The sequence below is a fragment of the Lithobates pipiens genome, unplaced genomic scaffold (genome assembly GCF_037356315.1).
Source record: "Lithobates pipiens isolate NorthernLeopardFrog02 unplaced genomic scaffold, aLitPip1_a1.2 Scaffold_28, whole genome shotgun sequence".
NCBI lineage: Eukaryota > Metazoa > Chordata > Amphibia > Anura > Ranidae > Lithobates > Lithobates pipiens.
Window position 1 is genome coordinate 17258135 of NW_027507789.1, and position 27956 is coordinate 17286090.

Genomic DNA, 27956 nt, shown 5'->3' on the forward strand with positions numbered 1-27956 from the left:
ACACTCTGGGGTCCCTACCAGCCTGCGCCAATTTATGCACCTACCCTCAAGTATTAAAAGTATTAATAGTTGATAGAATAAAACATATATTTATTAATACTCAATAAAATTGATTTAAAACAATAAGATCAGGAGGCGCACGCTACTGGGGTCAGGAGGGGCGCGCTACTGGGGTCAGGAGGGGCGCGCTACTGGGGTCAGGAGGGGCGCGCTACTGGGGTCAGGAGGGGCGCGCTACTGGGGTCAGGAGGGGCGCGCTACTGGGGTCAGGAGGGGCGCGCTACTGGGGTCAGGAGGGGCGCGCTACTGGGGTCAGGAGGGGCACGCTACTGGGGTCAGGAGGGGCACGCTACTGGGGTCAGGAGGGGCACGCTACTGGGGTCAGGAGGGGCACACTACTGGGGTCAGGAGGGGCACGTTACTGGGGTCAGGAGGGGCGCGCTACTGGGGTCAGGAGGGGCGCGCTACTGGGGTCAGGAGGGGCACGCTACTGGGGTCAGGAGGGGCACGCTACTGGGGTCAGGAGGGGCACGCTACTGGGGTCAGGAGGGCACTGTACAGGTTCTGGGGCGATTATCATGGGGCCCCCATGCCCCTGGGGCTCCTGGACAGTGCCCAGGTATGCCCATGCATTAAGATGGCCCTGCTAGGAATACTCCCAGTGGCAGTGTGGCCCCATTCACTTGAAGTGCAGCATCATGGCAACAGCATGTGTACAGCCCCAGCTGCTGCCTCTGCAACCAAAGGGGGAGCAATTGGGGGTGGGCAACACAAATATAGATTAACTGCATAGCTTTACCGCCCCTCAACTGCTTGTGTGAGCGATTCCTTTCTGCAGGCGTAGCGAATGTGGCCACTCTGCAACCACCCCAATCAAGGGGTTAAAGCAGGAGGCGATACAACACTACCTCGCCGCCTGTCAAATGCTCTCTGAAGAGCGACTCCAGCACAGATCGCTCTTCAGAGACCAAAGCTCATGTGAACTAGCCCTTAAAGAAAATTCACTGTAATGCATTTGAATTTTTGTACGAAAAGTATATACTTCGTACTTGGCAGGGACATTACACCATGCTTTGTGACATCATGGAAGGGACATCAGGCTGTGTGACATCACGGAAGGGACATCAGGCTGTGTGACATCACGGAAGGGACATCAGGCTGTGTGACATCACGGAAGGGACATCAGGCTGTGTGACATCACGGAAGGGACATCAGGTTGTATGACATCGAGTTGACCTTAGTCTGTGTGACATCATGGAAATGACCTCAGGCTGTGTAATTTTGGCTCTCTTTCTTGACTGGTGGTGAACTGCGCAGGTGGGCAGGGCTTGTATTGTGTGTCGTGGCTACTATAGTGGCCAAATTGCAGAGAATTGTGGGTAATAAGACAGTAAGAAGCAGTCAGGGGAGCTGCTCTTCATTTTCCATGCTGAATATTCAGCTGTGCCCGGGGTTCTTCTTAAGTCACAGCTGTTGGCACTTCAGGCTCCGACTCGAGTCCTCATCCAGAATGTATTGATAAGACGTGAAGCGCGCAGATGTCACATTTCCGTCTTCACGTTTTTCGCTGATTTTTTCTTTTGCAGCATTATTCAGGATTATTCATCAAGCGGGTGGGGGAGGGGGCAGACCGATATTCATAATCTGCAGAGTGACAGATTCACTAAAAATCAGAACAGTCAGAACAGAACAGTCAGAAAAGAACAGAACAGTCAGAAAAGAACAGAACAGTCAGAAAAGAGCAGAACAGTCAGAGCAGAACAGTCAGAGCAGAACAGTCAGAGCAGAACAGTCAGAGCAGAACAGTCAGAGCAGAACAGTCAGAGCAGAACAGTCAGAGCAGAACAGTCAGAGCAGAACAGTCAGAGCAGAACAGTCAGAGCAGAGCAGTCAGAGCAGAGCAGTCAGAGCAGAGCAGTCAGAGCAGAGCAGTCAGAGCAGAGCAGTCAGAGCAGAGCAGTCAGAATACTGAACTCCAAAAACAAGAGTAGTTCTACTCATTATTATTCAGAAAAGCTCCACCTTATATCATTAAAAATTAATCTTTGAGCTCTGATTGGCGACTCTGCCTGTTCTAAGATAATGCTATTAATCAGCTGCAGGCAGGGGGAAGCATTGCCTCAGTCTCCCCTCCCCTACCCCCAGTGACCAGACTGTACATTGTAACTTTGTAGCAATTCACACGGCGAGAGGCTGCAGTAGGGGCTGATCTACGACAGATCTATGAACACAGCCAAAAACTGCACAGGCACCAGAACCTACATAATTGTGTCATCTCTGAGCCAGCATCTAGCAGATGGAGATCCCGGGTGATGCCTGAACAAAGTTGGCTCCATCCTTCCGGTCATGTAGGTGAATGATGAAGTCACGGCTGCAATAGGCACACCAAGAGTGTGAGGAGGAGTAAAAGTGCAAAGTCTGCCCCCAGACCCCAGCCCGTCCTCCAATCGCTACAATGAACAATAATGTCATCATCATCATCACCCTCCTCCTTCCAATGAGATCCCAAGGAATAGAGAGGATCCCAAATCTCACAAGAAGATGACCTCCATTGTGTTGGGTACTCATGAGGTTTGGTGTTCAGCATTACCCAGGATCTTGTGTGAAGAATGACGATATCACCCCTACACTATGCTTGCTGGGAGAAAGGCGAGCGAGGAAGATGAAGCAAAGGCGAGCGAGGAGAGAAGATGAGGCAAAGGCGAGCGAGGAGAGAAGATGAGGCAAAGGCGAGCGAGGAGAAAAGATGAGGCAAAGGCGAGCGAGGAGAGAAGATGAGGCAAAGGCGAGCGAGGAGAGAAGATGAGGCAAAGGCGAGCGAGGAGAGAAGATGAGGCAAAGGCGAGCGAGGAGAGAAGATGAGGCAAAGGCGAGCGAGGAGAAAAGATGAGGCAAAGGCGAGCGAGGAGAGAAGATGAGGCAAAGGCGAGCGAGGAGAGCAGGTGAGGCAAAGGCGAGCGAGGAGAGCAGGTGAGGCAAAGGCGAGCGAGGAGAGCAGGTGAGGCAAAGGCGAGCGAGGAGAGCAGGTGAGGCAAAGGCGAGCGAGGAGAGCAGGTGAGGCAAAGGCGAGCGAGGAGAGCAGGTGAGGCAAAGGCGAGCGAGGAGAGAAGGTGAGGCAAAGGCGAGCGAGGAGAGAAGGTGAGGCAAAGGCGAGCGAGGAGAGAAGGTGAGGCAAAGGCGAGCGAGGAGAGAAGGTGAGGCAAAGGCGAGCGAGGAGAGAAGGTGAGGCAAAGGCGAGCGAGGAGAGAAGGTGAGGCAAAGGCGAGCGTGAAGAGAAGGTGAGGCAAAGGCGAGCGAGGAGAGAAGATGAGGCAAAGGCGAGCGTGAAGAGAAGATGAGGCAAAGGCGAGCGTGAAGAGAAGATGAGGCAAAGGCGAGCGAGGAGAGAAGATGAGGCAAAGGCGAGCGTGAAGAGAAGATGAGGCAAAGGCGAGCGTGAAGAGAAGATGAGGCAAAGGTGAGCGAGGAGAGAAGATGAGGCAAAGGCGAGGAGAGAAGATGAGGCAAAGGCGAGCGAGGAGAGAAGATGAGGCAAAGGCGAGCGAGGAGAGAAGATGAGGCAAAGGCGAGCGAGGAGAGAAGATGAGGCAAAGGCGAGCGAGGAGAGAAGATGAGGCAAAGGCGAGCGAGGAGAGAAGGTGAGGCAAAGGCGAGCGAGGAGAGAAGGTGAGGCAAAGGCGAGCGAGGAGAGAAGGTGAGGCAAAGGCGAGCGAGGAGAGAAGGTGAGGCAAAGGCGAGCGAGGAGAGAAGGTGAGGCAAAGGCGAGCGAGGAGAGAAGGTGAGGCAAAGGCGAGCGAGGAGAGAAGGTGAGGCAAAGGCGAGCGAGGAGAGAAGGTGAGGCAAAGGCGAGCGAGGAGAGAAGGTGAGGCAAAGGCGAGCGAGGAGAGAAGGTGAGGCAAAGGCGAGCGAGGAGAGAAGGTGAGGCAAAGGCGAGCGAGGAGAGAAGGTGAGGCAAAGGCGAGCGTGAAGAGAAGATGAGGCAAAGGCGAGCGTGAAGAGAAGATGAGGCAAAGGCGAGCGAAGAGAGAAGATGAGGCAAAGGCGAGCGAGGAGAGAAGATGAGGCAAAGGCGAGCGAGGAGAGAAGATGAGGCAAAGGCGAGCGAGGAGAGAAGATGAGGCAAAGGCGAGCGAGGAGAGAAGATGAGGCAAAGGCGAGCGAGGAGAGAAGATGAGGCAAAGGCGAGCGAGGAGAGAAGATGAGGCAAAGGTGAGCGAGGAGAGAAGATGAGGCAAAGGCGAGCGAGGAGAGAAGATGAGGCAAAGGCGAGCGAGGAGAAAAGATGAGGCAAAGGCGAGCGAGGAGAGAAGATGAGGCAAAGGCGAGCGAGGAGAGAAGATGAGGGAAAGGCGAGCGAGGAAGGATGAGGCAAAGGCAAGAGAGTAGAGAAGATGAGGCAAAGGCAAGCGAGGAAGATGAGGCAAAGGCGAGCGAGGAAGATGAGGCAAAGGCGAGCGAGGAAGATGAGGCAAAGGCGAGCGAAGAAGATGAGGCAAAGGCGAGCGAGGAAGATGAGGCAAAGGCGAGCGAGGAAGATGAGGGAAAGGCAAAGATGTTCTGTGGTCTGCACGTTCCACAAAGGAATACAGATTTGGGTTCTTTTGGTTTGAGGCATTAGGAGGATGGAATCCTGATTATAATATATATATATATATATATATATATATATATATATATATATATATATATATATATATATATATATATATATATATATATATATATATATATATACACACACACACACACACAGCTGTAAATCGGGTCTTCCCAATGACCTTCTGGCTCCCTTTAGATTGGGCATGTTGGGCATCCATGGTCGTTGGATCTCTGGACGGTCGTTGGATCTCTGGACGGTCGCTGGATCTCTGGACGGTCGCTGGATCTCTGGACGGTCGCTGGATCTCTGGACGGTCGCTGGATCTCTGGACGGTCGCTGGATCTCTGGACGGTCGCTGGATCTCTGGACGGTCGCTGGATCTCTGGACGGTCGCTGGATCTCTGGACGGTCGCTGGATCTCTGGACGGTCGCTGGATCTCTGGACGGTCGCTGGATCTCTGGACGGTCGCTGGATCTCTGGACGGTCGCTGGATCTTTTCCCTGATCTTCCCCCGGCGGCTCCATAGACACAAATATTTGGAGATGTGGACACTGGAGACGATCGGTAAATGTGGAGAACGTCTGGTCTTCTCAGAGCGGAATAATGTGACGGAATGTCCCCCCCCCCCCCCACCTCCCACCCTCCAGCTGACCTCACACGTTCAGAGCGCCACACACATCGCTCCGCCGATGTTCAGCCACACTCCGCTGCATTTTGTGGGATAAAAGTTTATAAACAGAGAGAAAAGTCGGACTTCCAGAAAGATGCCAAGGAATTCCAAGCGAGAACAATGAAAATCCATCACGTTTCTCCGCAACCTTGGCAACCACTTAAAGGGGAATCCCAACCACAAATATTCTACAACTTTTACATCTTCCGGAAAAACGTGTCCGTGCCACGAAGGAGCGTTCTCCATGTAAAGATCCGGATCAACCCGAACCAATAGATCAGGGATCCTCAAACTACGGCCCTCCAGCTGTTGTGGAACTACACATCCCATGAGGCATTGTACAACTCTGACATTCACAGACATGACTAGGCGTGATGGGAATTGTAGTTCCGGAACAACTGGAGGGCCATAGTTTGAAGACCCCTGCAATAGATGAATGAACCCATTTCAGAGAGGGAAGGTTTTCATGCTATCAACCTCAATAACTGAAACTCCTCCCAGAGACATTTCCGCATGCTGGTGGGCAGGCAGCTAATGCCTTTAAACATGAACGGACTTTCACTTGGAACACATTTTTATCATATTGGGGTGTGAATGGTGCCTCATTTATATCCGGAGGAGTTGCAGAAATCACTAAAACCAGAAAAAAATATGAAAATGACACGTCTGTCCTTGTAATGGGAGAGCCAATAACATGCGACAACCAGGACCTCACACCCCTACAAACTATGTGTCTGTCCCCGCCCACTTTATTACATCATACAGAAATGACACAGACCACAAGTGTTGAAGAGAACCTATCACCAACTTACCTGCCACAACTCCTAAGCCTCCCTGCACATCATAGCCCTCTCCTGTTCTGGAAAGGTCTAATTACTGCCTGTGCTGGTCCAGCTCCTCCACCCCTCCTACTCCAGGAAGAGTGAATTCTCTAGCACAGCTCTATCCCCTCCCTGCAAGTCCTAACCTTCTTCTCTTCTCTGAATGTTCTAGATGCTGCCTGTGCTGGCCCAGCTCCTCCGCGTCTCCTACTCCAGGAAGTTTATTCCCTAGAACAGCTCCCTTCCTTACATGTCATAGCGCTTCTCTCTTCTGGGAGAGCCTGTGCTGGCCCAGCTCCTCCGCGTCTCCTACTCCAGGAAGTTTATTCCCTAGAACAGCTCTCTTCCTTACATGTCATAGCGCTTCTCTCTTCTGGGAGAGCCTGTGCTGGTCCAGCTATTCCAGGAAGAGTAAGTTATCAAGCACAGATCTCTCTTCTCCCTGAAAGTCATATATTACCTTCCTCTCTTCTGTGAGTGTTGTAGATGCTGCCTATGCTGGTCCAGCTCCTCCACCCTTCTACTTCAGGAAGAATAAATTCAGTAGCACAGCTCCTTCCTCTCCCTGCAAGTCATAACCTTCTCTTCTGTGAGCGTCATAGACACTGCCTGTGCTGGCCCAGCTCTTCCAGGTCTCCTACTCCAGGAACAGTTTATTCCCTAGAACAGCTCCTTTCCTTGCATGTCATAGCACTTCTCTCTTCTGGGAGTTTCTAATTACTGTCTGTGCTGGTCCAGCTCCTCCACCACTCCTACTCCAGTAAGAGTAAACTATCGAGCACAGCTCCCTCTTCTCCCTGAAAGTCATATATTTAACTTACTCTCTTCTGTGAGTGTTGGAGATGCTGTCTGTGCTGGTCCAGCTCCTCCACTCTTCAACTTCAGGAAGAGTAAATTCTCTAGCACCGCTCCCTCCTCTCCCTGCAAGTCATAATCTTCTCTTCTGTGAGTTTCATAAATACTGCCTGTGCTGGCCCAGCTCTTCCATGTCTCCTATTCCAGGAACAGTTCATTCCCTAGAACAGCTCCTTTCCTTGCATGTCATAGCACTTCTCTCGTCTGGGGGTTTCTAATTACTACCTGTGCTGGCCCAGCTCCTCCACCCATTGTACTTCAGGGAGGACTCCATTCCCTAGCTCAAACCCCTTTCCGTTGCAAGTGTCTGTGCTGGCCCAGCTACTCTGCCTCTCGTTACATCCCTACATAGCCTTTTATGTAGCTGGGGGGAGTGAAAGGGAACACTATGGAGTGTCACTTGATTGACAGCATTGAGTCTGCTGAGGTTACCGAGATCACTTCCAGGATGGTGGCACCCAGCAGCAGTCTCAGGGATTTTGGAGGTCTACACAAGGTAAGTTTTTACAGACAAAGAATACACTATATTAGCAAAAGTATTGGGACGCCTGCCTTTACACGCACATGAGCTTTAATGGCATCCCAGTCTAAAGGCCCGTACACACGGTCGGACTTTTTGACAACAAACATGCAAATTAGCTGTTTTGGAGCAACATCCGACCATGTGTACGCGCCATCGGTCGGACAAACTTTTTCTGTTTTCATCGGACTTTTGTTGGCTGTGCGAACGGACAAACTTTCTGGCAACAAAAGTCCGATGGAGCAAAGTCCGACCGTGTGTACGCAAAAGCATCGGACTTTTGTACAAGGTACAAACACGCATGCTCAGAACCAATGCAAAAGATCAGACTACAATACAGAAGTTGACCAAAGGTGGCGCTGGAGTCATTGAACGTCCTCTTTTGAAGTGGCGTCAGTACGTTGTGACGTCACTACGTTCGTGTTTGTTGTCAAAAAGTCCGACCGTGTGTATGCGATACAAACTTGTGGACCACGCCCTTTGTACAAAAGTCCACGGAAAAGTTTGTACAAAGTCCGACCGTGTGTATGAGGCTTTAGTCCGTAGGGTTCAATATTGAGTTTGCCCACCCTTTGCAGCTATAACAGCTTCAACTCTCCTGGGAAGACCGTCCACAAGGTTTAGGAGTGTGTCTATGGGAACGTTTGACCATTCTTCCAGAAGTTTGGGATGGAGGAACTTGACTGGCCTGCACCTCAACCCGATAGAGCGCCTTTGGGGTGAATTAGAGTGGAGACTTCTCAGGCCTTCTCATCCAACATCAGTGCCTGACTTCACAAATTGCACTTCCCAAATAGACACACTCCTAAACCTTGTGGACGGCCTTCCCAGAAGAGTTGAAGCTGTTATAGTTGCAAAGGGCGGAGCCAACTCAACATTGAACCCTACGGACCAAGACTGGGATGCCATTAAAGTTGATGTGCGTGTAAAGGCAGGCGTCCCAATACTTTTGGTAATATAGTGTATGGTAAATGCACGTATGATCTTATGGGAAGAGTGTTGTTGGAATGAATGTTCTGGTGACGGGGCCTCTTTAAAATGGAAATCTGTGCGGGAGTACGGCGGCAAAACTTCAGATTACTAAGCAATGAGAAATTTCCGGTGTAGGTGAACTGGATTTTGCCCCCAGGGGGCAATAAAGCATGCAGTGCGACAGGGCCACTTTAACAACCCCAGTTGGGAATAAATGTAGGGATCACATTCAGTTTAGGGTGGACGCACAATAAATGGGGGGGGGATGGGTAAGATGGACGCGGGCAGGTTCTTATCTGCTCGGCGGTAATACAAGCAATGAACGGAGAAAACGCACATCTGTAATCACGTGAAATTGTTAGTAAAAGGAAAAAAAAAACACCGAAATTGGATCTTTTACAAATAATCATTTTAGAAGATCTCCTCCGAGACCCGGCGCATTCCCGGAGCGGTGACACCAATGATCCACAATCACCTCCTCTGGAATCCGTTTATCGCTGGCTGTCCAGCGTTGTCTCTCAGCGCATCATCAGCCGTTTCTTCCTACGGGAGTTGGACCGACATTTCGTTGCCAATGTGTCAGATGGCTGGCGCGTTCCTCCGATTCTGAGCTCCCAGCGGGTTATGGATGAGGAGTTTGTTCTACAATAAGACAGGCGGCTAAAGGCAGAGTGGAAACATCTGTGCGCGGCCTGTCATATAACTGGCACCAGCAGGTACTCCGGGAGGTTCTAATGAGAAAGAAGCTTCTACAAGTCGGTGAAGATGGTCCATCTCAGGCAAGTGAAGTGAAACCCCAATTACAGGTTCAACAGGCCAGTTGGATCAAACCCTAAACATGGTGTCTGTGCGTTGACCCCAACCTACCTACAAATCACAAGGTCACCAGGTTGGTGAGGTCATACCTCAAATCACGAGGTCATCGAGCAGTTTGTTTCACATCTAAATCATAAAGTCGTTAGGCCAGTTGGATCAAACGCTTATCATGGTGTCCCGAGGTAGGTTGGGTCATAGCACAACCACAAGGTCACCAGGCTGGTGAGATCATAGCTCAGTCATGAGGTCACCAAGCAGTTTGTGTCATCAGGCCAGTTCAATCAAACCCTAATCATGGTTTCACCAGGTAGGTTGGGTCATAGCAGTCCTGAGATCACCAGGTACATTACACAATCATGGGGTTATCAAGAAAGTTGTGTCATACCCCAGTTTTGAGGTCATCAGGCCGGTGGAGCATGCCCCAATCATAAGATCACCAGGCTACTACTTGGACCAATCCAGAATTGGTGTCCCTAGGTAGTTTGGGTCACAGTCAGGGCTGGTGCAAGGATTTTTGACACCCTAGGCGAAACCTCATTTTGCCGGCCACCCTGGCTCCAACCCTGACTCCACCCCTTTTCCCCTGCCCATGTATATCCCACCTTTTTAATGAAGCGCCCAACAATGCAGCCTCACCAGCGCCCATCAACGCAGCCATACCAGCGCCCATCAACGCAGCCATACCAGCGCCCATCAACGCAGCCATACCAGCGCCCATCAACGCAGCCATACCAGCGCCCATCAACGCAGCCATACCAGCGCCCATCAACGCAGCCATACCAGCGCCCATCAACGCAGCCATACCAGCGCCCATCAACGCAGCCATACCAGCGCCCATCAACGCAGCCATACCAGCGCCCATCAACGCAGCCTACCAGCGCCCATCAACGCAGCCTACCAGCGCCCATCAACGCAGCCTACCAGCGCCCATCAACGCAGCCTACCAGCGCCCATCAATGCAGCCATACCAGCGCCCATCAATGCAGCCATACCAGCGCCCATCAATGCAGCCATACCAGCGCCCATCAATGAAGCCATACCAGCGCCCATAAATGAAGCCATACCAGCGCCCATCAATGAAGCCATACCAGCGCCCATCAATGCAGCCATACCAGCGCCCATCAATGCAGCCTACCAGCGCCCATCAATGCAGCCTACCAGCGCCCATCAATGCAGCCTACCAGCGCCCATCAATGCAGCCTACCAGCGCCCATCAATGAATGTTTACTCGCTTCCATTCATTCGGGAGTCGGGCTGCACCTCTGACGCTATGTGCGAAGGTGGCTGCCTGCTGATGCGGAGACTTAGTTGCTTGCTGCAGAGAGAAGAGAGTAGGAACACTAGGGTGTTGGGGGGTCACATCCCAGCGACAGGGTCATCAAATCAGTTGGGTCAAAACCCAGTCATGGTGCCACAAAGCAAGTTGGGTGATATCACAAGGTCATCAAGCCGGTAAGAGCATAGCACAATCATGGGATAACCAGGTGGGTTGGGTTACATCATGGGGTCATCATATGTCAGTTGTGGGTTTACGAAGCATGTTAGGTCATTAACTAATTATGGGGTCACCAGGTGGTGAACTACACCACAATCTTGGGGTCACCAAGCAGGCTGTGGGTCACTAGGTGCTTTGGCTTACAGTACAGTCATGGGGTCATTATAAGTCAGTCATGAGATCATCAAGCAGGTTATGTCATGAACCAATCATGGGGTCACCAGGCGGTGAACTACATCACAATTATGGAATCACCAGGCCAGCCAAGTCAAATCACCAGGTGTGTTGGGTCATTTTGCTCAATCTTGGGGTCATCAAGCAGGTTGTGTCACACCTTATTCATGGAGTCACCAGGCTGTTGGGGACACATCTCAATCACGGGGTCACCAGCTCTGCCCTTTTTTTTTTGTATCTTCTAGTGATCTAATCACAGAAAGTGAAATCAGCAGTCCGGCCGTCTCATATCACCTCCTGATAACGGAAGATCTTCATTTCCCGAATTCCCCCTCATTCAAAATTCGGATTCTTCTCACATTTCACCTATTTATACAATGTGTGTATTTATACACACACACACACACACACACACACACACACACAGCGAGGAATTGTCTACCCATCTGCCATCAGACTGAACTATATACAACTCCAGAACAATTTTATCGCTTACAAAGAATTAGAAGAATGAGAATGACATCATCTGAAAACCAACCAATCAGGATACAGATCTCTTAGGAATAACAGTCATTTGATGACATCACACAAAACAATCTAAAATATTTTAACTCCCAAAATAAGCTGAACAATCTACAGACAGACATTCCCGGATTCAGCGTCACCCCGCCACGGCCCAGGTCAGCGCTGGGAACTTCCTTTATTTATTTTTTTAAGATGTATGTCTTGTGATTCTGGATGGTGTAACCGTAAAAACCTGTTTATAGTAACCGTATTCTGTGCTCTCTGTACATGGGGCCACCACATTGGCTCATTACATACACAGACTCCGCTTTCTATATCGTGTCCTGCAGTGACTGCACTTCACTGTTCTTCCCTCTCTTCATAGATCTCCCACCCGCCTGAAAGCAATTCCCTCTCCTCTTCAGTAATCCTGATCTCAGCAGTCCTTCAGCAAGGATGCTAATCACACTTCCTATAATTAGACATGTGCAGAACGGAAAAATGTGCTTCGTTTCCATTCGTTATTTACATAAATTTGTTTAATTCATTTTCGGAACTCATTTCATTTATTCAAATCGATTCAAATTTTCTGAATTTGGTTGAATTGAACTCAATTCAACCGAATTTGATTTTTTTTTTTTATCGATTTGAATTCCATTTAAAATCGCATTCTATTCAAAATGTATTTGAATTTCAGAAGAAGGTTATATTCTATTTTATTATATTCTATTATTCTATCGTGTTTTTTTATTATTATTATTATTATTATATTCTTTTCCATTGTATTCTAATTCAAATTTATTCTATTTGAAATTCGAATTTCAGAAGATAATTATATTCTATGTTATTCTATTCTATTTTTTATTCTATTGTATTCTTTTCTATTCTAATTTATTCTATTCTTTTTATTTTCTATTGTATTTAGTCCTCTTTTACTCTATTGTTTATACCATTTTGTTCTGTTCTATGCTATTTGTTTTTATTTTCTATTCTATCCCTTTATTTTCTATTAATTTTTTCTTTCCAATTCTTATATTTTCTATTCTATTCTGTGTTGCTCTATTATATTCTATTCTTTTATTTTCTATTCTTTTCTATTCCTTTACTTTCTATTTTATTTTGTTCTGTTCTACTCTAATCTTTCATTTTCTATTCCTTTTTTCCTATTCTTTTATTTTCTATTCTGTTCCGTTTTACTCTATTATATTCTTCTAATTTCTATTCTATTATTTCTATTCTGTTCCTTTATTTTCAAATTTATTTTGTTCTGTTCTATTTTATTCTTTTATTTTCAATTCTATCCCTTTATTTTCTATTTTTTTTCCTATTCTGTTCTACGCTATTATATTCTTCTATTTTCTATTCTTTTTTATTCTATTCCTTTATTTTCAAATCTATTTTGTACTGTTCTATCCTATCCCTTTATTTTATATATATTTTTTTCCCTATACTTTTATTTTATATTCTGTTTTATTCTATTATATTCTTCTATTTTCTATTCTATTTTCTATTCTGTTCCTTCATTTTCAAATCTATTATGTTCTGTTCTTCTCTAGTCTTTTATTTTATATTCTATACCTTAAATTTCTATTTTTTTTTTCATATTCTTTTATTTTCTATTCTGCTCCGTTTTACTCTATTACATTCTTATATTTTCTATTCTTTTCTATTCCTTTATTTTCAAATCTCTGTTGTTCTGTTCTATTCTATTTTTTTATTTTCTATTCTGTTCTGTTTTACGCTCTTATATTATATTCTATTATTTCCGATTCGTTTAAATTAGTTACTATTGTCATTCAGAAATGTGGATACATCCAAAATTTTCAAATAGTGAAAAACATGCTTGAATTTCAATTCGGGGAAATAAACGAACCGCGCGTCTATTTTTTTCTATTCCGTTTTAGTCTCTTCGGAAATTTGAATTCGATTCAAATACGATTCGAATTCCAAAATGATGCGAAGTCAAATTTAAAACTATTTGAATTTCATATGAAATTGTTTATTTCGGATTAGTTTAAATTTGTTACAATTGTAATTCGGAAATGCGAATACATCCAAAATAGTAAAAAAAGTGTTTGAATTTCAATTCGGAACGAAACGAACTGCAGGCGTCTACCTGTAATAAAAGACAGCCACTACAGGGACCATGGAAATATGGAACAGCAAACTCAGAATGGGACCTGCTGAATATACACTGGATGAGGAAATATGGTACAGCATCGGTACTCACCATTGGTGACGGTGTTGACGTAGTAGCGGCGTCCCTGAGGGGACATGTAGCACTGCCAGCCCGGGGGAAGGGGGACCTGTGACGAATCTTCTATCTTCTGCGGGTTCATCTTACCGGGTTTCTGCAATGACAGAGAAGTGTAAGACTTTGAGGTGTAAAGAGATAATTCTACAAAATCGGTTACACAAAGTCATCCTCAGGCTTCAGAGGAGCACCACGACCCCGCCACCCTCAGGCACTGCGAGTAGAAACATGAGCCGCCAAGCACTCTGGTTGGTGACTCTGGTTAGGGAAGGTGAGGCACACATGCTGCAACCAGCTCCTCCCTCCCCAACCAGTCGGGTCATCTGCAGCCAATCAGATCCTTCACCTTGCTGAGGTCTGAATGCCCGACCAATCACAGCAAAGGGGGGCAGTGACTATGTGGACATCATTTTTACCTTGTACATTCATTCTACTGACCTCTGATGCAGCATAAAAAACTAAAACTGGCAGAGGGCGGTGCTGTGACACCCCCGCCGCACTGTGACATCATGGCCGGTGAAGTATGACATAGAAACCACATGACTTTGTTTATAAACAAAGCTATTTTTTTTTGTCCCATTCACACCTGTGCGTTATCAGCGAATGGCAATGTACCAAAAAAGGAGCAAGCACTTTTTTTTGGAAAGGCAGGAGCGCCACAACGCATGGCAGTGCATTTCGGTGCATTGTGGTGCACTGAAAAAAAAAAAAAAAAAAAAACGCACGTGCACTGGGGTGCCATTAAGAACGAACGGCGGCACATGCAGCACGTTCCCGCAGCGCAACGCCTTAAAAAACACTAAAACCTTTCAAGACACATTTCTCCTTCCCCATCGGCCACAACACATTTACCAAAATGTTGGAATTCCCGATTCTCCTCTCTGACATCATCCCCAGAGTAATCGCCATTTTATAGATCCCCCCCCCCCGCTACACCGCGGCCCGCCGTCTCCACGACACATCAGACGCACGGGCGGCGCCGTCTCCATCGAAGATTATTTTATTGACTTTTTATTTACTTTATTCGATGAGCAGAGAGAAGATTTATCAGCAGATCGCGGGCACTGCGGCTTTCGCTGGTATCTGCACACCGCGCCGCAGTCATCTGTTTTGTTTCCAAGCAACGAGGAATTCACGAGGGGAACCCGCCGATGAGGAACAGAGATCGATATCTCCCCCAAGACGGCCATGAGCTCCGGGCAAAAAAATGTCATTTACATTATATTCCTCATTAGCTACAAATTCACTTTGTGAGCAACAAATGTCTTTACAAACCCAGATATTACCTTGTAAACGTAGAGATGACATCATCACTGGGCTGTGCAGAGAGCAGAGCTGTGGGAGGGGCCCAGCAGGCTCCACCCACTACAGGCTGCCTGCAACAAACTAGGAAAGGGGGACCTCCTGTACCCCACATTCTGCACCCCCAGCCTCCCTCACTACCCCACGTTCTGCACCCCCAGCCTCCCTCACTACCCCACGTTCTGCGTCCCCAGCCTCCCTCACTACCCCACGTTCTGCGTCCCCTAAATCCCTCACTACCACACGTTCTGCACCCCCAGCCTCCCTCACTACCCCACGTTCTACACCCCCAGCCTCCCTCACTACCCCACGTTCTGCACCCCCAGCCTCCCTCACTACCCCACGTTCTGCGTCCCCAGCCTCCCTCACTACCCCACGTTCTGCGTCCCCTAAATCCCTCACTACCCCACGTTCTACACCCCCAGCCTCCCTCACTACCCCACGTTCTGCACCCCCAGCCTCCCTCACTACCCCACATTCTGCCCCCCAGCCTCCCTCACTACCCCACGTTCTGCGTCCCCAGCCTCCCTCACTACCCCACATTCTGCGTCCCCAGCCTCCCTCACTACCCCACATTCTGCACCCCCAGTCTCCCTCACTAACCCACTTTCTGCGTCCCCAGCCTCCCTCACTACCCCAAGTTCTGCGTCCCCAGTCTCCCTCACTACCCCACTTTCTGCGTCCCCAGCCTCCCTCACTACCCCACGTTCTGCACCCCCTGCCTCCCTCACTGCCCCACATTCTGCACCCCCTGCATCCCTCACTACACTACATTCTGCACCCCCAGCCTCCCTCACTACACTACATTCTGCGCCCCCTGCATCCCTCACTACCACACATTCTGCGCCCCCTGCATCCCTCACTACCCCACATTCTGCACCCCCAGCCTCCCTCACTATCCCACATTCTGCACCCCCAGCCTCCCTCACTACCCCACATTCTGCACCCCCAGCCTCTCTCACTACCCCACATTCTGCACCTCCTGCATTCCTCACTACCTCACATTCTGCACCCCCAGGCTCCCTCACTACCCCACATTCTGCACCCCCTGCATCCCTTACTACCCCACATTCTGCAGCTCCTGCATCCCTCACTACCCCACATTCTGCAGCTCCTGCATCCCTCACATTCTGCTCCCCCCCCCCCCCCGCATCCCTCACTACCCCACATTCTGCACCTCCTGCATCCCTCACTACCCCACATTCTGCACCCCCTGCATCCCTCACATTCTGCCCCCCCACTGCATCCCTCACTACCCCACATTCTGCACCTCCTGCATCCCTCACTACCCCACATTCTGCACCCCCTGCATCCCTCACATTCTGCCCCCCCACTGCATCCCTCACTACCCCACATTCTGCCCCCCTGCATCCCTCACTACCCCACATTCTGCACCCCCTGCATCCCTCACATTCTGCCCCCCCCCCCCCGCTGCATCCCTCACTACCCCACATTCTGCCCCCCTGCATCCCTCACAGGCCCACATTCTGCACCTCCTGCATCCCTCACTACCCCACATTCTGCCCCCCCTGCATCCCTCACTACCCCATATTCTGCACCCCCTGCATCCCTCACTACCCCATATTCTGCACCCCCTGCATCCCTCACTACCCCAGTCTGCACCCCCTGCATCCCTCACTACCCCAACACACTGCATCCCAAACACTTCAAAACTCTGCACCCCTCCACCCCCTCATGTCACCTGTAATCTGCCTCCCTGTACCCTGTACCCCAGTTCCCCTCAATCATGAACTCCCTGCACCCCCCCCCCCCCACACACACACACCGATACTCACAACTACAACTTACTTTGCACCAACAAGCCCCACTACTCTCTCTGTACCCTCATTACACCAGATGCTGCACCCCTGCATCCTCCAGCACCCCATATTCTGCATTCCCTGAATATCCCATCACCCCACTTTCTGCAACTCTGCATCTCCTTCATTCTGCTTCCATTGTATCCCCTACAACTGCATTCTGCACCCCCCCTGCATCTTCCATTACACCTCATTGTGCACCCCCTGTACCCCTCATTTCCCTACAACCTGCACTTCCCTTTACACCTCACTCTGCACCCCTGCCTGGCCTCACCTACTACTCTTTCTGTACTCCCATTACACTATAATCTGCACCCTCTGCCCCCCCCCCCCCCACAACCCCACCAGTCATATCTGCACTGTTCCTGTATCCAGACTTTGTGGGGAAAGACTCCCCCCCTCCTGCAGTTAGGATGAGGGATGAGGGGGCAACCAAAGAATGGGAGGACAGGGGTCTCTCTGAGCTGCCCACTGGCAACGGGCCCCATTGGCCCACCCCAGTACTGGAGGACTGATTGTATCTCCCTACCGGCGGCTCTGGCTGGACCATGTACATTTTTACTTAAGATTTATATAAAAAAAAAAAAAAATTGTGCAAAATGAGGTCAAAAATCGAATGTTATCTATTTTCTCTTCAGGTCGGATGTGATTCATTCATACAGAATAGAGCAAATCGGGAAAATACCACATTATGGTCACCAGATGGAGCGGATTGTCATATGAATTAAATGTTTACTATTTACACCATCTAATGATCCTTGTTTTGTTTTTCAATAATTTTTAAATTATGTTTATTTTTATTTTTTTATGAATGAATAACATTTTACCATAGTCTAAAAGATTTGTGTCATCCACACCCCTCCCCCCATACAGATTTCCTACTAGTGGATTGTAGGTCCAATCACAGCTCAGCCAAATGTTTTTTCTCGTAGATTTGGACGGCCTTATCATGTTTTTTTTTTTTTTTTTTTTTTTTTTTGAGTCTGGGGGTCCCCAGTGGGGGAGATTTTCCACGACTTCCTGTCCTGGCAAGAAGTGAGGGTGAATCTGCCCAAATGGGGGCAGAGATGGCGAAAAAAACCTGAGGGGGCTTCTAAAAAAAAAAATGTAATAACAGAGCTGGGCTGAAGGACAGGACAAGGGGGCCCCTCTCAGCCCCCCGGGGGGCCACAGCCAAGAAGGGAGTTACAAGGACTACTTCTTCCCAGCAAAGACAAAAAGTTTTGGTCGCTCCCACCGAAGGGTTAATAAATGCCGGTTGCTCTAATTGGGGAAGAGAGGGACAATAGAAAGGCGGCGGGCAGCGAGGGGTTAATGAGGGGCTGTGGGGGGACTCCGGACAATGGCTCCTTTGAGAGCGGAATACAATGGGGGATTGTGTGTGATGAGAACATTCCTGAAATATCAGCAATTCCTGCGACACCTACACACCGCTTCCATTCACCGGTCATGTGATCAGCCCAACCCGCAGACTCCCATTGGTGCGATTATATACTGTATCTCACAAAAGTAAATACACCCCTCACATTTTTGTAAATATTTTATCTTATCTTTTCATGTGACAACACTGAAGAAATGACACTTGTCTACAATGTAAAGTAGTGAGTGTACAGCTTGTATATCAGTGTACATTTTCTGTTCCCTCAAAATAACTCAACACACAGCCATTAATGTCTAAACTGCTGGCTTCAAAAGTGAGTACACCCCTAAGTGAAAATGTCCAAATTTGGCCCAAAGTGTCAATATTTTGTGTGGCCACCATTATTTTCCAGCACTGCCTTAACCCTCTTGGGCATGGAGGGCACCAGAGCTTCACAAAATTTACACTGTTATACAAGCTGTACACTACACTACTTTACATTGTAGCAAAGTGTCATTTCTTCAGTGTTGTCACATGAAAAGATAGAAGAAAATATTTACAAAAATGTGAGGGGTGTACTTACTATTGGGAGATACTGTATGTACATGGAGGCGACCATACCCTCATTACATACACAGGACTCGCCCTCCCAACTTGACCGCACTTTACTGCATATGGATCAGTCCTCTCACACCAAGGCTGGATTCACACCTTTGCATTTTTAGTGCTTTTTGCATTTTTCAGATTTGTACAACACAACGTGGGAGCGGGAACCACAGGGAAATTGTCAAAAGGCCCATGCAATTTCCTTGCGCCCGCATTTTTGAAAGACTAGGTTCACACCTGTGTGTGTGTGGCTGTGGCTGTGGTTGTGGGAGTGGCAGCAATTCCCGTACCCGCAACCACCTGCGGTGAAATGGCAGCCCCGCACGCCTCAGCGAGTTTGCAGGTGCGGGAACCGCAGGGATATCGCATGGTCAAAAAGACCATGCAATTTCCCCGCACCGTACTTTTTTGAAAAGGCTAAGTGCACACCTATGCATGTGGCTGCGGGTGCAGGGATTGTAGCGATTCCCACATCGGCATGCAGTGCGTTTTCAAAAAAGACCATGCGATTTCCCTGCGGCCGTGTTTTTTTTGAAAGGCTAAGTCTACACCTCTGCGAGTGGCTGCGGGTGCAAGAGTTGTAGCAATTCCCGCACCAGTGAGTTTGCAGGTGCAGGAACCGCAGGGATATCGCATGGTCGATAAAGACCATGCGATTTCCCTGCGGCCGCCTTTTTTGAAAGGCTAGGTTCACACCTATGCTTGTGGCTGCAGTTGTGGGAGTCGCAGAAATTCCCGCACCCGCAACAACCCTCGGTGGAACGGAACCCCAAAAGCATCTCAGCCTGCAGCGCACTTGCAGGTACTGCAGGAAAAAAAAAAAAAATCACATGGTCAAAAAGACTATGCGATTTCCCTGCGGCCACGTTTTCGAAAGGCTAGGTGCACGCCTATGCGTGTGGCTGCGGTTGTGGGAATCGCAGTAATTCCCGTACCCGCAATCACCCGCAGTGGAATGGCAGCCCCATGCATCTAAACCCGCAGTGTGTTTTCAAAAAGACCATGCGATTTCCCTGCGGCCGCGTTGCTATATAAATCCTGTATAATAATAATGATAATGATGATGATGGTGGTGATGATGATGTGAAGGGTGTGCAGTACATTCTGGCAGCCAGCAGGTGGCAGCATGGTAATTCTCGCCACTATATTTTTATTCTTTTATTTTTTTATTTTATTCTTTGTTGCAAAATAAAGATCTGAACGATATGAAATCTTTTACAATGTTTCCATTCCATGATACGATTGTTATTAATATTTAGCAAAAATGGCCGTTTTGCCACTAAACCGTCATGGTTGTGCATTTCCCACAATCCCTTGTTCCTGAAAAACGTGGCGCTGTGCGGTCACATGACTGTCCTGCAGGAGGCTGACCCACCATGTCCGCCTCGGTCCTCCGGCCCGGAGTCCAGTGGCCGCGGGTCATCCACCTGTGTTTATTACTGAACCGCTTTTATCACTTTCGCCGTTGCTGCGTTGAATGTTGTCGGAGACGCTCGGCCTCTCTGGAGACGGAAAGGCGTCGGCTCTTCATTAGCACCACGCTCGCTGGTTTTTGGAAAGGCGATAATGTGCAGCTAAAAATATCCCCAATCTCCTCACCTCCGCAAGCAAGCGGCAAGTGTGACCTGGATCTGTAGCGACACGTGACCCTCCGGAGACGAAAACTCGCCATATCTCTTGGTGATCAGACATCGAGCAGCAACATGGGCGGTCCTCTTGGTGATCAGGCATCTAGCGGCGACATGAGTGGTCCTCTTGGTGGTCAGACATCAAGCAGTGACACAGGCGGTTCTCTTGGTGATCAGACATTGAGCAGCGACATGGACGGTCCTCTTGGCGATCAGACATCGAGCAACAACACGGGCAGTCCTCTTGGTGATCAGACATCGAGTAGTGACATGGGTGGTCCTCTTGGTGATCAGACATCGAGCAGCGACATGGTTGGTCCTCATTGTGATCAGACATCGAGCAGCGACATGGGTGGTCCTTATGATCATACATCGAGCAGCGACATGAGCGCTCCTCGTTGTGATCAGGCATCTAGTGGCGACATGAGCGGTCCTCTTGGTAGTTAGCCAGCGAGCAGCGACAGGCGGTTCTCTTGGTGATCATACATTGAGCAGCGACATGGGTGGTCCTCGTTGTCATCAGACATCGAGCTGCAACATGGGCGGTCCTTGTTGTGATCAGGCATCTAGTGGCGACATGAGCGGTCCTCTTGGTGGTCAGACATTGAGCAACGTCATGGGCGGTCCTCTTGTTGATCAGACATCAAGCAACAACATGGGCGGTCCTCTTGGCGATCAGACATTGAGCAGCGACATGGACGGTCCTCTTGGCGATCAGACATCGAGCAGCGACATGGACGGTCCTCTTGGCGATCAGACATCGAGCAGCGACATGGACCGTCCTCTTGGCGATCAGACATCGAGCAGCGACATGGACCGTCCTCTTGGCGATCAGACATCGAGCAGCGACATGGACGGTCCTCTTGGCGATCAGACATCGAGCAGCGACATGGGCGGTCCTCTTGGCGATCAGACATCGAGCAGCGACATGGACGGTCCTCTTGGCGATCAGACATCGAGCAGCGACATGGACGGTCCTCTTGGCGATCAGACATCGAGCAGCGACATGGACGGTCCTCTTGGCGATCAGACATCGAGCAGCGACATGGACGGTCCTCTTGGCGATCAGACATCGAGCAGCGACATGGACGGTCCTCTTGGCGATCAGACATCGAGCAGCGACATGGGCGGTCCTCTTGGCGATCAGACAGCGAGCAGCGACATGGGCGGTCCTCTTGGCGATCAGACATCGAGCAGCGTCATGGACAGTCCTCTTGGTGATCAGACATCGAGCAGCGACATGGGCGGTCCTCTTGGCGATCAGACAGCGAGCAGCGACATGGGCGGTCCTCTTGGCGATCAGACATCGAGCAGCGTCATGGACGGTCCTCTTGGTGATCAGACATCGAGCAGCGACATGGACGGTCCTCTTGGCGATCAGACATCGAGCAGCGACATGGACCGTCCTCTTGGCGATCAGACATCGAGCAGCGACATGGACGGTCCTCTTGGCGATCAGACATCGAGCAGCGACATGGGCGGTCCTCTTGGCGATCAGACATCGAGCAGCGACATGGACGGTCCTCTTAGTGGTCGGTACACACTGAACAGCGATGTCGGTGGTCCACAAACACTATATAGTGACATGGCTGGTCCTCTTGGTGGTCACCATACACCAAATAGTAACACAGGAGGTCCTACCTGGTGATGGCCACACAATGGTCCCATAGTAAATACCGTACACACAGGCTGGGGGTAAGGAGGTGACGGGGCTGTGCTGTGTGGCATAGCTGTGTAAATCTCAGGACTGGATGGACAGAAATACAAATCCTTTAGCTTGTATCTCGTCTTCAGGATTTGGTTGTTTTTTGGAGCTTTACCTTTAAACGTTCCATCCGACAGATCCAATAACGAGTGATATTTGAAGGACGGTACCGCACCAATGGCCCACAGAGCTTACAATCTAATCGGCATGGCCATTACCCCACTAAGTTTTCACAGCCCTGAGAAGAGTTAATGTGGAAGCGGAAGCCGCGCTCATCGTTCCTTTATCTGATATAATAAGCAGAAGGAAATCATCGGCCATAAATCTCAAATGGTATCAAAAATTGACGTTTAAAATGACATCGGAAAACGGCAACTTCCTCCTCCAGATCTGCAAACCGCCGGCCAGCAACACTCAGACATGGACGGTCCTCTTGGCGATCAGACATCGAGCAACAACACGGGCAGTCCTCTTGGTGATCAGACATCGAGTAGTGACATGGGTGGTCCTCTTGGTGATCAGACATCGAGCAGCGACATGGTTGGTCCTCATTGTGATCAGACATCGAGCAGCGACATGGGTGGTCCTTATGATCATACATCGAGCAGCGACATGAGCGCTCCTCGTTGTGATCAGGCATCTAGTGGCGACATGAGCGGTCCTCTTGGTAGTTAGCCAGCGAGCAGCGACAGGCGGTTCTCTTGGTGATCATACATTGAGCAGCGACATGGGTGGTCCTCGTTGTCATCAGACATCGAGCTGCAACATGGGCGGTCCTTGTTGTGATCAGGCATCTAGTGGCGACATGAGCGGTCCTCTTGGTGGTCAGACATTGAGCAACGTCATGGGCGGTCCTCTTGTTGATCAGACATCAAGCAACAACATGGGCGGTCCTCTTGGCGATCAGACATTGAGCAGCGACATGGACGGTCCTCTTGGCGATCAGACATCGAGCAGCGACATGGACGGTCCTCTTGGCGATCAGACATCGAGCAGCGACATGGACGGTCCTCTTGGCGATCAGACATCGAGCAGCGACATGGACCGTCCTCTTGGCGATCAGACATCGAGCAGCGACATGGACCGTCCTCTTGGCGATCAGACATCGAGCAGCGACATGGACGGTCCTCTTGGCGATCAGACATCGAGCAGCGACATGGACCGTCCTCTTGGCGATCAGACATCGAGCAGCGACATGGACGGTCCTCTTGGCGATCAGACATCGAGCAGCGACATGGACGGTCCTCTTGGCGATCAGACATCGAGCAGCGACATGGACGGTCCTCTTGGCGATCAGACATCGAGCAGCGACATGGACGGTCCTCTTGGCGATCAGACATCGAGCAGCGACATGGACGGTCCTCTTGGCGATCAGACATCGAGCAGCGACATGGACGGTCCTCTTGGCGATCAGACATCGAGCAGCGACATGGACGGTCCTCTTGGCGATCAGACATCGAGCAGCGACATGGGCGGTCCTCTTGGCGATCAGACAGCGAGCAGCGACATGGGCGGTCCTCTTGGCGATCAGACATCGAGCAGCGTCATGGACAGTCCTCTTGGTGATCAGACATCGAGCAGCGACATGGGCGGTCCTCTTGGCGATCAGACAGCGAGCAGCGACATGGGCGGTCCTCTTGGCGATCAGACATCGAGCAGCGTCATGGACGGTCCTCTTGGTGATCAGACATCGAGCAGCGACATGGACGGTCCTCTTGGCGATCAGACATCGAGCAGCGACATGGACCGTCCTCTTGGCGATCAGACATCGAGCAGCGACATGGACGGTCCTCTTGGCGATCAGACATCGAGCAGCGACATGGGCGGTCCTCTTGGCGATCAGACATCGAGCAGCGACATGGACGGTCCTCTTAGTGGTCGGTACACACTGAACAGCGATGTCGGTGGTCCACAAACACTATATAGTGACATGGCTGGTCCTCTTGGTGGTCACCATACACCAAATAGTAACACAGGAGGTCCTACCTGGTGATGGCCACACAATGGTCCCATAGTAAATACCGTACACACAGGCTGGGGGTAAGGAGGTGACGGGGCTGTGCTGTGTGGCATAGCTGTGTAAATCTCAGGACTGGATGGACAGAAATACAAATCCTTTAGCTTGTATCTCGTCTTCAGGATTTGGTTGTTTTTTGGAGCTTTACCTTTAAACGTTCCATCCGACAGATCCAATAACGAGTGATATTTGAAGGACGGTACCGCACCAATGGCCCACAGAGCTTACAATCTAATCGGCATGGCCATTACCCCACTAAGTTTTCACAGCCCTGAGAAGAGTTAATGTGGAAGCGGAAGCCGCGCTCATCGTTCCTTTATCTGATATAATAAGCAGAAGGAAATCATCGGCCATAAATCTCAAATGGTATCAAAAATTGACGTTTAAAATGACATCGGAAAACGGCAACTTCCTCCTCCAGATCTGCAAACCGCCGGCCAGCAACACTCAGACATGGACGGTCCTCTTGGCGATCAGACATCGAGCAACAACACGGGCAGTCCTCTTGGTGATCAGACATCGAGTAGTGACATGGGTGGTCCTCTTGGTGATCAGACATCGAGCAGCGACATGGTTGGTCCTCATTGTGATCAGACATCGAGCAGCGACATGGGTGGTCCTTATGATCATACATCGAGCAGCGACATGAGCGCTCCTCGTTGTGATCAGGCATCTAGTGGCGACATGAGCGGTCCTCTTGGTAGTTAGCCAGCGAGCAGCGACAGGCGGTTCTCTTGGTGATCATACATTGAGCAGCGACATGGGTGGTCCTCGTTGTCATCAGACATCGAGCTGCAACATGGGCGGTCCTTGTTGTGATCAGGCATCTAGTGGCGACATGAGCGGTCCTCTTGGTGGTCAGACATTGAGCAACGTCATGGGCGGTCCTCTTGTTGATCAGACATCAAGCAACAACATGGGCGGTCCTCTTGGCGATCAGACATTGAGCAGCGACATGGACGGTCCTCTTGGCGATCAGACATCGAGCAGCGACATGGACGGTCCTCTTGGCGATCAGACATCGAGCAGCGACATGGACCGTCCTCTTGGCGATCAGACATCGAGCAGCGACATGGACCGTCCTCTTGGCGATCAGACATCGAGCAGCGACATGGACGGTCCTCTTGGCGATCAGACATCGAGCAGCGACATGGGCGGTCCTCTTGGCGATCAGACATCGAGCAGCGACATGGACGGTCCTCTTGGCGATCAGACATCGAGCAGCGACATGGACGGTCCTCTTGGCGATCAGACATCGAGCAGCGACATGGACGGTCCTCTTGGCGATCAGACATCGAGCAGCGACATGGACGGTCCTCTTGGCGATCAGACATCGAGCAGCGACATGGACGGTCCTCTTGGCGATCAGACATCGAGCAGCGACATGGGCGGTCCTCTTGGCGATCAGACAGCGAGCAGCGACATGGGCGGTCCTCTTGGCGATCAGACATCGAGCAGCGTCATGGACAGTCCTCTTGGTGATCAGACATCGAGCAGCGACATGGGCGGTCCTCTTGGCGATCAGACAGCGAGCAGCGACATGGGCGGTCCTCTTGGCGATCAGACATCAAGCAGCGTCATGGACGGTCCTCTTGGTGATCAGACATCGAGCAGCGACATGGGCGGTCCTCTTGGCGATCAGACATCGAGCAGCGACATGGACGGTCCTCTTGGCGATCAGACATTGAGCAGCGACATGGACGGTCCTCTTGGCGATCAGACATCGAGCAGCGACATGGACGGTCCTCTTGGCGATCAGACATCGAGCAGCGACATGGGCGGTCCTCTTGGCGATCAGACAGCGAGCAGCGACATGGGCGGTCCTCTTGGCGATCAGACATCGAGCAGCGTCATGGACAGTCCTCTTGGTGATCAGACATCGAGCAGCGACATGGGCGGTCCTCTTGGCGATCAGACAGCGAGCAGCGACATGGGCGGTCCTCTTGGCGATCAGACATCGAGCAGCGTCATGGACGGTCCTCTTGGTGATCAGACATCGAGCAGCGACATGGGCGGTCCTCTTGGCGATCAGACATCGAGCAGCGACATGGGCGCTCCTCGTTGTGATCAGGCATCTAGCAGCGACATGGGCGGTCCTCTTGGTGATCAGACATCAAGCAGCATTACAATGGGCGGTTTTCTCAGTAGTAGTAAAACAGAACAGTGGACATGAGTGGTCATCATACATCAAGCATTGACCTGGAAGGTCCTCTTAGTGGTCATCATACACCAAGCATTAACATGGGCAGTCCCCTTAGTGGTCAGTGGCATGGGTGGTCCTCTTAGCAGTCGCAAAACACCGCACACTGACATGAGTGGTCGTCATGGTGGTGGTCATACTGTGAGTAGTATGACCACCACTAAGAGAACCACCATGGTGGTCCTCTTAATGGTTGTGATCCAACAACCAGTGAAATAGGCGGCCCTCTTAGTGGTCGGTACACACTGAACAGCGATGTCGGTGGTCCACAAACACTATATAGTGACATGGCTGGTCCTCTTGGTGGTCACCATACACCAAATAGAACACAGGAGGTCCTACCTGGTGATGGCCACACAATGGTCCCATAGTAAATACCGTACACACAGGCTGGGGGTAAGGAGGTGACGGGGCTGTGCTGTGTGGCATAGCTGTGTAAAATCTCAGGACTGGATGGACAGAAATACAAATCCTTTAGCTTGTATCTCGTCTTCAGGATTTGGTTGTTTTTTGGAGCTTTACCTTTAAACGTTCCATCCGACAGATCCAATAACGAGTGATATTTGAAGGACGGTACCGCACCAATGGCCCACAGAGCTTACAATCTAATCGGCATGGCCATTACCCCACTAAGTTTTCACAGCCCTGAGAAGAGTTAATGTGGAAGCGGAAGCCGCGCTCATCGTTCCTTTATCTGATATAATAAGCAGAAGGAAATCATCGGCCATAAATCTCAAATGGTATCAAAAATTGACGTTTAAAATGACATCGGAAAACGGCAACTTCCTCCTCCAGATCTGCAAACCGCCGGCCAGCAACACTCAGAGCAAAGGTTAGAAGAGAGGAGATGGGAGTGGGGTGGGGAGAAAGATATACAGGGGGGCAGGAGTAAGAAAGAAAGAGAGAGAAGAGAGGGGAGAGGAGGGATGAGAAAGAGAGGGGAGAGGAGGGATGAGAAAGAGAGGGGAGGAGGGATGAGAAAGAGAGGGAGAGAGGAGGGATGAGAAAGAGAGGGAGAGGAGGGATGAGAAAGAGAGGGGAGAGGAGGGATGAGAAAGAGAGGGGAGAGGAGGGATGAGAAAGAGAGGGGAGAGGAGGGATGAGAAAGAGAGGGGAGAGGAGGGATGAGAAAGAGAGGGGAGAGGAGGATGAGAAAGAGAGGGGAGAGGAGGGATGAGAAAGAGAGGGAGAGGAGGGATGAGAAAGAGAGGGAGAGGAGGGAAGAAAGAGAGGGGAGAGGAGGGATGAGAAAGAGAGGGAAGAGGAGGGATGAGAAGAGAGGGGAGAGGGAGGGATGAGAAAGAGAGGGGAGAGGAGGGATGAGAAAGAGAGGGGAGAGGAGGGATGAGAAAGAGAGGGGAGAGGAGGGATGAGAAAGAGAGGGGAGAGAGGGATGAGAAAGAGAGGGAGAGGAGGGATGAGAAAGAGAAGGGAGAGAGAGGGAGAGGAGGGATGAGAAGAGAGGGGAGAGGAGGGATGAGAAAGAGAGGGAGGAGAGGAGGGAGGAGAAAGAGAGGGAGGAGAGAGAGGGATGAGAAAGAGAGGGAGGAGAGAGAGGGAGAGAGAGAGAGAGAGGAAGAGGAGAGAGAGAGAGAGGAGAGGAGAGAAGAGAGGAGAGAGGGGGGAGAGAGAGAGA

At 50.2% G+C, this 27956-nt stretch overlaps 1 protein-coding gene across 2 annotated transcripts in view; it reads right to left on the reverse strand.

Annotated features, from left to right (window-relative positions):
• GAS7 (growth arrest specific 7) overlaps positions 1–27956 on the reverse strand; it is a 178058-nt gene that overhangs the window by 100886 nt on the left and 49216 nt on the right. For both annotated transcript variants that reach the window (XM_077458791.1, XM_077458790.1), the window contains exon 2: positions 13659–13779. In XM_077458791.1, the coding sequence (XP_077314917.1) occupies positions 13659–13779 (121 nt within the window). The remainder of the gene's footprint in view (positions 1–13658; positions 13780–27956) is intronic.